The following is a 10,003-nucleotide window of genomic DNA, read 5'->3' on the forward strand; positions in this document are numbered from 1 at the left end:
GTTCTATTTGTGTTGACAGTAACAATGGTGATGTTCATCTCATTATCAAAGCAAGAGAAAATGAGAATTGTTCCGACACAACTTCGGAAACTTCTAGGTACATCTCACACATGAAAATGGCGCAGGCCAAATAAAATAAAAGGATTGGCAGTACCAACCCAACAACTCACAAATCCATAGTCCAAATATTTTTTGTACAGTTTCATTTAGTTTACTTGTACATAACTTGAGATTCTAGAATTTGTATAGGTGTACATAATTAGTATCTTTGTTAAGAATAAATGGTGTACTTTAGAATAAGAGAGGTTAACACATCGTCAAATAGCTTATTAAAGTAGTCAATATCTGCACAATTTCCTTTCTCCTCTTCCTCTATTCTACTTCTTTTCCTCCGTATTACTGAGATTTTCTTCCTCTTGTTAGGCTGCTGCAATATCATCAATATTAGATACTTGATTTGTAATTTTAATAGTTCATTTTTTTTCTAGCATAAACCTGAATGATATTTACTAGCAGAATTCAAATTCAAAGTATAAATAAGCAAGGACACAAAAACGACAAAAGGATTCAATATCTACCATATATACAATACTTATTTGTATTTTATTGGATCAAATAAAGTATGTTATAGCATAGATATTCAGTTTTTGCATTGATAAAAGACCAATGATATAAAACATCACTCAAACAAAATGAGAAGTAATATAAAGAAGAATCCCAATTATGAATACAAGCTTGGGAAAAAAAAGAGCTCATCATTATACAATAGTTTGCAAGAAACCCAAAAAAAAAAAGAAAAAATAGAAAAAAACCAAAGTATAATTTCCCGGTATATAGAACCAAACACTTACATTTGCTAAAGTTGAAATCTTTTTTTTTTTCGCTCCATAACTTCAATCTATTCATAACAATTCAAGAATAATTTTCATTACTTCAAACTTGACAAAAAAAATTTTGCGGGGAAAACTTAATTCTTAGTATAATTTTAATGCAACTCTTGTAAAAATAAGAGAAACAAAAATTTGAGCTGAAATTTGCAATGCTATACTATCTATGAAATTTAATTCGATGAAACTATAGTAAAAAAGGGTAACTTTTTGTTTTGTTGTTCCCAATTGCCAATACTTTTGTGTCGATTAGCTTTCATTTTTGATTGGGATGATGGTGGAGGAAGAGTGGTTAAATTTTATTTTGTGGTTACTTAAATTCTCTAATTTAAGGAAAATCCAATACTAATTGCTATCATTAAACCTTACCTTGTTTATCTTTTCCCTTATTATTATTTTGTAAGTTGTCTATTTTCTTATATTTTGCTTTAGTTTTATTCCTACTTAATAATTATGAGTTATAAAAGGAATTCAAATTCAATTCAGTAGTTATGAGCGTTAATGTTCTTTTTTCTTTTTTCCATGTCTTGCTTATTATGCAGCAGTTAATAGTTTTTCATTTTATATTACTTCCCCATTAAAACTAATTACGTTCCTTAACCGTAACATAAATATAATTGATGGTTCCATAAACATATAATTGAATTCATAATTATATTATGTACTAGGAAAATTGGTCGCGCTTTGCGCTGTGATAAAAATTTAATTATTTTAGCCAATCAATTTTATATTTTGTTTAGATTTATTTATGTTGTGGCGGTCGTAACACTTCATCCTTCTATGTTGTAAGTAATATATAAGTAGTATATAGAAAAATAATAGAAATAGAGAAGATACATATTGTCACCGTCAATAAAATCGTCCCATGTTCAATCCACAACCATTGTCTGTCTAGGAAACCTTAAAGACGCATTACAAACTACCCTTGTTACCATTGCCATTACCACTTCAATAGGATGTCTAGTATGAAGACGATGAGCTCCAGATGCTCCTTCTGAAGGTGGTTAAGCTCAACCATACCCCAAACTTTGAAACAGTTTTGGAATTAGAACACATTATGGTCAAATGTGTAGGCAAATATCTTTTCCGGCTTTTTAAAGAAGGAAAAATATGACTCACATAATGGTTGGACAACACTACAACCTTCTTAGCTTCTTTGACAGTTCTCATCGTCACAAACCCGAATCCACGACTCCTATCAGTCTCCCTATGGAGAAATTCACTTCAACATAGTTAGTACAGTTTATCAGGTCAGTGAACTATTTGTTGAGGCGCTAAGGCTGGTCTTAATTCAAGTTCTGCTTCAGAAGAAGGGACTAACTCTCAATCCTATCACCAGCCTTTAAAACATGTGTAATGGATGATCCGATCTCATGGAGTTGAGTTATTTGATCTCATGTGGTGCAGATGAATGGATGTTCCTTTGTTGAGGTGTATATGATTCCTGTTAGGTCGGTCTTTTTTTTTTTTAATTAAAAAAAAAAAAGAGGTTGCAGTTAAATCTATGGTTTTTAATGATTCCAAACCTCTTACATTGCACATTCCTCTTTTGGGAGAAAGGTAAAAAGTAAATGAAGAACACATACAATTGGAATCTTTTCCATACATTTGATTCCTGTGGCTTGGAGCTACTGTTTCAGTGACTGCATTGTTCATCATCTTAGCTAACTGTTGATATTAAAACTTCGAAGAGGCACTTTTGTATCGTTAGTTTCAAGTTGCTTGGAAGGTGTAATGACAGATTTGTTTCTTGTGGAATTCTGACATATATAATTATACCTTTTTGGAAACAAGTGACCATACTTCATATTTCCGTTAGTTTTTAGTCGTGTGTTGAGTTGTGTCCTGCATGTGGCATTACTTTAGTTATTATTCTGTCGTGGCTGGTGTGATAAAGTCAAAAGAGGTTGAGATGAAGCTATGGGGTTTTATAGATGATACTTTTTGCTCCTTTGTTTACGTTTGCAGATTTTGTATTCAAATATTGTGGAGCTAAAAGGTTCAGTTCTATAGAGTGTTAAAAGGTCTGTTGTGCGTTGACATTTCTTTCCCTTTATCATCATCGTATTATAAGGACCAACTGAATTAGATCCAGTTTTCTAATTCGTTTCACCAGCGTCTTCAGTTTTGCTTTGAGACTGCACAGGTGCCCAAACAACCGCATCCCCTCCCTGAAACTTATTTGTATGTATATTGGACTGCTGATTTCTTTGCATCTTGCGAGGGTGCTGATGTTTCCATTGGTTAATAACTCAAGAGAAGAATTCAACTTATCTTGTTGAGTACAAACTTTAGCATGATTGCTACCATTATGCACTTGTGATGTTGAGGCAGGGGAAGGCAGCACAACAGGAAGCTTCTGCTTGTTCATGTTAGTCGTATTACCTTGTCGGCTGCGAGGAAGACTCGACCGCAACTCTGGCATTATTGACCATGTCCTATTCAGCATTTTAGGCAACTTCATGAGCCTCATGGAACAAAGCCTAAATTCCTAAAAAAACAATTCTAAAGGATACAACAAAGCCATAGTAATAGACAAAGCACAAACAAAAATTCAAGTCCAAGTTCTTACCAAATCTTTTCAAGAAACTTGAAATGGATGGCACAACATCAGACAACATATTTCTGCTCAAATTCAAAGTGATACATGTGTGAAAAGCTCATAAATTCCATAGGAATCTTGCCTGTCAATCGATTGGTCTGAAGTGACAATGTAGTTAAGAAGGTGTGAGTAAATTGATGGTATTTTACCTGAGTAACCTGAACCTGTGAGCCTCAATTCTTGAATTTTTATGCAGCTGACTAAATTCTTTAGGCAGTTTTATGTACATTGGATTATCATCCATAAGAAAATATTTTAGACGTTGTAACTTATTTAGTCCTTTAGGGAAATTCCCACTTGTTGTTACTTAGATCCAAGAAGTTCAAAGATTGTAAGTCTTCAATTGTCTCGGGGGAGGATTTCACAAAAATAAGTCTTTTTTAAAAAGACTTACATATAGTGGGTTGAAAGTTACTGACTTTTTCCTAACCAAGGATACATAACAACTCTTCTATTGTTTGTTTGTTTTTTCTCAATCTTAAAGATGCACGTTCTCAAAGATTGATGATACTCCAAATCCACTCCCTCCGTGAATTATATTGAAGAGGCACTCTTCCGAGAAAGCTTATTACACATTCAGCCAATAAACATCCAGCGTCTCCGGACCATCGAAACTTCAATGTTCCAGAGAAACTTAACAGTTGGAGGGTACAAGCATAAAACAATGATACAATGAGAAAGCAATCTATTTTATAAGGGGGCACTATTTTGCTCGATGCACTCATTTTAACAAAGGATTAAGAACTCCAAAAACCTTCACAAATATATTGGTCTGCTTATTTCTTTGCATCCTGCCAGGGTGCTGATGTTTCCATTGGTTAATAACTCAAGAGAAGAATTCAACTTCTCCTGTTGAGTACGAACTTTAGCGGGGATTACTACCATTATACACTTGTGATGTTGAGGCAGGAGGAGGCAGCACAACATGAAGCTTTGGCTTGTTCTTGTTAGTCGAATTACCTTGTGCGAAACAAAATGGCACGAAAGCAACTTATCATTAATTGGACTAAGTAAGTTCTCTACACATGCTTCTTTATGATATATTTTAAACTTTATATGAATAAATGATACTACTTTTCATCTTTTCGTACTTTTTTGTTCCAAGAACACTGTTACTACTTTGGCTCCAATTTAAATGAAAAAGAGGTTGTCAATAGGTTCATCTGAACATGACGATTGACACCCAGCCAATCAAACTCCACACTACAAACTTCTAATAATGTTCCACCTACCATTTGTTACGTTTATGTCCAAAAAAGGTGTAGAGAAAAGGAAACAAAAGAAGAAACTGTCAGTTATATTTTAACTATGGTCTGGACAAGTAACTGAACTTGAGGAGCGTCCCAACCTCTGGAGGGTAAGAAGTTTGATTCAGTTGGCATTGTCAAATACTTATCGCAGCATCGGCAGAATAGTACATATAGCCAAAGTTCATTTTTCGTTGATACATTCAAAACGAACTCATGGTGCAATCACCTCGAGTTTCCCAAACCAGGAGGTGCTACCACCAACTGCAATAACTTGTGATTTCCTCGCTTTGAAATATGTTCAATACTGAGCATAGAAGATGTCACACAGAAGACTTCTCATGTATCCTAGGTTCTTCAGGTGGTTGGTAACTTTCAAGGTACTAAATCTTCTGTAAAACACTGTTGAATGGCTCTTGTAAAAATTGCAGAGGAATGAAGATCACTTCCTGTTTACAATAAAGGTTGGGAGTACAATTAGTCAGACATGTCACTGGTGGGAAAAGAGTTACCCTATTGTAGAAACTTCAGACAACATAGACATTCGAAAAAAGCTAGAATAAGTACATGTCTTGGAATTGTATCTCAGCATAGAAGAGGTCATACAGAAAACTTCCATGTATCCTGGGTTCTTGAGGTGGTTGGTAACTTCCAAGGTACTAAATCTTCTGCAGAACACTGTTGACTGGCTCTTGTAAATATTGCAGAGAAATGAAAACGCTTCCTGTTTGCCGAAAAGGTTGGATGTAGAATTAGTCGACACATCAGTGGGAATTTAACCTGGGCGGGTGGTGCAGCGCTGCGGATTTACTTGTCATAAGAAAAAATAAAATTGTTATTTACCGCTATTTTAAATTCGTAAGTTTACATAGCATAGAATATGGCAAAAATAAGGACGTAGAGTAGAAAAGATGTCATAATTTGAATCGGGCTCAAAGTTTTGTTCTATCCGCAGAAGCAGTAGCAATGAAACTTCGGATTAGAGTTGTTCCGACATATATATCAGACAACTGCACTATTGCAAGGAAACTAATTATTACGTCTCTCCTGAAACATCAGATCAATGTTTTTTATACAGGATACTTCATATTTTCACCTGGCTTAGGGAAATTTTTTTGTAAAAACTCTGACGTTCTTACAGCTTGGAAATCAGGTGGAAGCAAAGGCACTTCATCTAACTTTAAAGGGGATTGGTATCCTGTACTAAGCAATGGATTAATCGAAACCCAAACAGCTTTAGAGAATAGTGAAGTAGTGGCATATCCACTCACAGTAGAATCCATCGGAATCAACTCATCTGCTAGTAGCCTAGAGCTTCCACCAGCTTTATGTTGGCTACCAAAAAACCACCAGGGGGGAAACAAATGTGTACGATAGGTCTACCAAATGAAATTGAAATATTCAGAAGCAGATGCTTACACCAGGACTGTTAGTGTGTGTGGCCAATATCTTGCAACCCTGAGCCACTTCACTGATTCGTTTCACCTGAAATCATATTACAGAATGTCAATTGATTTGTTAACGCAGATTATTGTCTTTCCATGTTATGAGTTCTTCTGCAATTTATATTTTTAAGCAACACAGCTCTAGCATTCTCATAGTTATAGTATGACCAACTGTTTACCATTTATAAAACAAAACATTATATGTTAATAGTGTGCACTTAACAATTCTATGACATATCCATTAAGACACCCGTTTGTTGAATAACAGAATGTAAGAACTCCTAGAGAAATAACTGCAGAAGGAACTATACATGATCTTCTTCAGAAGAAGATAGGTTGTAGCGCTAAAGGGATTTCAAACATACCTTTGACATCCAACCAATTTAATACAATGTACACCAAAAAACTTTGTAACCAAGGAGCTTCGGTACTGAAAACAATAACCAAACACTTACAATAGTCGGCTAATCGGCAAACAATGAGGGTTCCACATGGCTAACTTCACCTCACCAACCACGGCAACTTTATCCACAACAACCAGTTTAACGCAATGTAACATAGATGTACAAAGATTTCCAGAATTGTTACCAGAAGGATGCAATAATTGTTGATATGTAGAGCAATCACAAAACTGTAGTCCATGATATTCTCAGGTTCCCGAAAATGACAATGTATATGAATTTGTATGAGAACCGCGAGAACAAAGTCGGTCATTCTATGAATATAAAGACACCAATAAAAAGAATTGGACAAAGATTGTATCACCTTATAAGCTCTTTATTCCAAGATCGACGCAATTGAAAGACAAAGTTTAGTTTGAGGTATTTAAATGTGGTAGTTTCATCGGCCTCTTGTGTCTGGTTTATACATTGAGTAATAAAACATAAGAACTCGTAGAGAAATAACTTTCCAAGTAAGTATAGATGATCTTCTTCGGAACCAGATATGTTATAGCCCTAAAGGGATATCAAACATACCTTTGACTTCCAACCAGTTTAATACAATGTAAACCCAAAAACTATGTAACCGAGGAGCTTTGGTACTGAAAACAATAACCAAACACTTACAATAGTCGGTTAATCGGCAAACAATGAGGCTTCCACATGGCTAACTTCACTTCACATCCACGACAACCAGTTGCCCGAGAATTTTTTGTCCATAGTTAACACTTCCTCGTGACTGTAAGTTTTGTCCAAGATGCACATGAAGTCATTGACCTAAAAAAAAAAAAATTACTACATTTAGAAAGTTGTTAGATTTAGCCATTAACAGCTCATATGGTGAAAAAGGATTTCATATTTTATCTCGGGAGCCCAAATTAAAGAACTAACTTCTGAATCAGGTAAAGAAGCTTTGATGGAACGGACGAGGAACACATAAGGTGTTGGGACTGTTAGATACCATTCCAGTTGCTCGTGAATTTGTTTCTCCATAGTTAACACTTGCTCGTGGCTGTAAGTTTTGTCCGAGATGCACACGAAGTCATTGAGCTGAAAAAACAAATTACAACATTTAGAAAGCTGTTAGCTTTAGACATTAACAGCTCATTTGGTGAAAGAGGCTTTCATATTTTACCTCGGGAACCCAAGTTTCTTCATATTTAGAGGCTATAAGCATGGCACTAATGCCCACCAACTGCAGTTCCCTTCTTGATGCAGTCTCCACAGCGAGGTAGCAATCAACAATGTAGATTGTGAGGTAAAGAGTTTCTTGATTAAGCTCAAACTTGTGGTAGGCTGTGAATCAATTAGTCATGAACTCTTGTCTCACTCTGCAAAGAACCACAAAAAATCGATTTGATCATAGATATTGCTAGTATACAAGAAACGAAAATAAAGCTCAAGTTCAAGACAATAAATACCTCAGCTAGTTTGTAGAAGCTGTAAATGTCTTCAACATATTCCAAAACTGCCAATTCATAGTTCACATCAGCAGCATCAATGTCCACAATCTGCTCCTTTGACTTCTTACTCAGACCACGTGCAGCCTTTATAAAGTTAACAAAAACATCATACATTCCTCTAGTTGTATAACTGACAATTTTGTAAAACAGAAAACAAAAGGAACAATCCACTATAAAGGCTATAATATTAACAAAAGGGACATCATATCGAATGGCTTAAGGTTGAAATTTCCAAGACATGATTCAGAAGAAAAAGAAGCTTGACATGAGACATGACAGCTCATGCGAGTATTAGCTCATCTTCAGTCAAGCGCACGTTACATGAATGTTTTTTAACCCAAGCAACATCAAGTATCACAACTCCTATCAAAAAAACTGGAGGACTAAACTCAACATCTTATACAATGTGGGAGGAGATGTGATAGCTACCTGGAAGGCAAGAACTGAACATTTTCTACAGTATCATCATGTCCTTGGAAAATACCTCGAGCTTGAACAGTAAGGCCTTCTGCAGAAGGTTTGGGGTTACTTGCTCCAGAATGAACTTCAATTTACTGTGCTCAAAAATGCTTATGTAGAATGGTTAAAGAAGTCCTTTACATCACAAAACATCATCACCACTTGATAACTTCGAAATATCAACTTAATTACTATAAATTATAAAATTGATTAGTTAAACTAATAGCCTAAATCCCAATATATCCGCATAAACTTTTATATGAATGCCTAACAGATGTGGTTCTTAATTAAAGGGAGGAATAGGAAATCATATTGGATCCACATTTATCAATTAACATTTTGTTCAAGTCAGAAAACATAAATGGAAGAGAAGAAATCATCAAGTAAGAACCAGGTAGCGAAATACCTCGCCAAAGCTAAGTTGCAACCTCCTGAATCCCAAGTCGATAAGCTTTCAGGACACCATTGCAGTAGTTTCATCTTCTTCGGCCTCTCCTGCTGATATTTCTTTAAACATGTACTGGCTCTGATACTCCATCAAGTACTGTGTCAATCTCTTCACATCATAAAACAGATTATAGACTCGAGTAATGTCTTCCACTTCCACAACCTTCCCTTTCCGTTTTTGGCAAGCCAATGCTGCAGAAGTGATAAGGTGGATGGCGTATCTCAAAGAGGTATTCACCCCGATCTTGGTCAATAGAACTCTTGCATCCTCCGACATTTCTACATCCTCCTCTTGGCATCTGATGTCCAGGATTTTGCAAATTTCTTCCTCTTTGTAAGGTTGTGTAGAGATGATGAGCAGGCGATCAAGAAAGTCAATTGGAATCCCATGTGGGGATCTGTAGTTTGTTCCCCGGATTATAGTAATGCCTCTATTGGTCGCAACAACAATATAGGTGCCATGTCATTCTCCTTTTCTCGGTTTAGGAAAGAGAAACACTCAATGTCAAGCATATGTACTTTGTCAATGAAGAGGACACCAGGCTCAATTTCTGCCTTTCCTTCCTCCCTCCACTCTGCAACCTTGGTATCTATTTGTTCTCTCACTTCAGCACGAATCTCACCAGTATCACCTGTAAACAGTGCTAAAAATCCCTATGTTCTGAAATTGAGATGAGATGATTAACATTTTAATCTAGTGAAGTTGGCAACAAGACATACTTTTAAGATGTCAGATGTTTTCAGCAAGTAGCATCTCTAATCGAATTGAAGCAGAGAAAAGGCAAATGAAAGGGGAAGATACAAAATCTAAGACTAACGAATAACAAAAATAATTGTTAAAAGTAGTCTATCTTAGTATACAGAAAGATGAGTTTCCTATTCAAATGCTATAGTCCAAACCATATGAAGCCCAAAACCTACAATAAATGCCCAAATCCAACCAAACATGATACAGAAAAGGGAGGTAAAAACACAGTTCACCAAGAGTGGAGGGATTAGCAAGAAAGAAATAG

General features: G+C 35.7%; 1 protein-coding gene and 1 pseudogene across 1 annotated transcript; both read right to left on the reverse strand.

Moving 5' to 3' along the window:
• Positions 1 to 4,518: 4,518 nt before the first annotated feature.
• LOC107843992 lies at positions 4,519 to 9,267 on the reverse strand (annotated as a pseudogene).
• Positions 5,553 to 6,149, reverse strand: LOC107843991 (ABC transporter C family member 4-like). The gene is made up of 2 exons (XM_016688449.2): positions 5,833 to 6,149; positions 5,553 to 5,751 (listed from the first exon to the last, which is right to left on the reverse strand). Exons 1-2 carry the CDS (start codon positions 6,017 to 6,019, stop codon positions 5,669 to 5,671), a joined length of 270 nt encoding a protein of 89 aa, XP_016543935.1. The 5' UTR covers positions 6,020 to 6,149; the 3' UTR covers positions 5,553 to 5,668.
• Positions 9,268 to 10,003: the final 736 nt, after the last annotated feature.

Source organism: Capsicum annuum, chromosome 10 (genome assembly GCF_002878395.1).
Source record: "Capsicum annuum cultivar UCD-10X-F1 chromosome 10, UCD10Xv1.1, whole genome shotgun sequence".
Classification (NCBI taxonomy): Eukaryota; Viridiplantae; Streptophyta; class Magnoliopsida; order Solanales; family Solanaceae; genus Capsicum; species Capsicum annuum.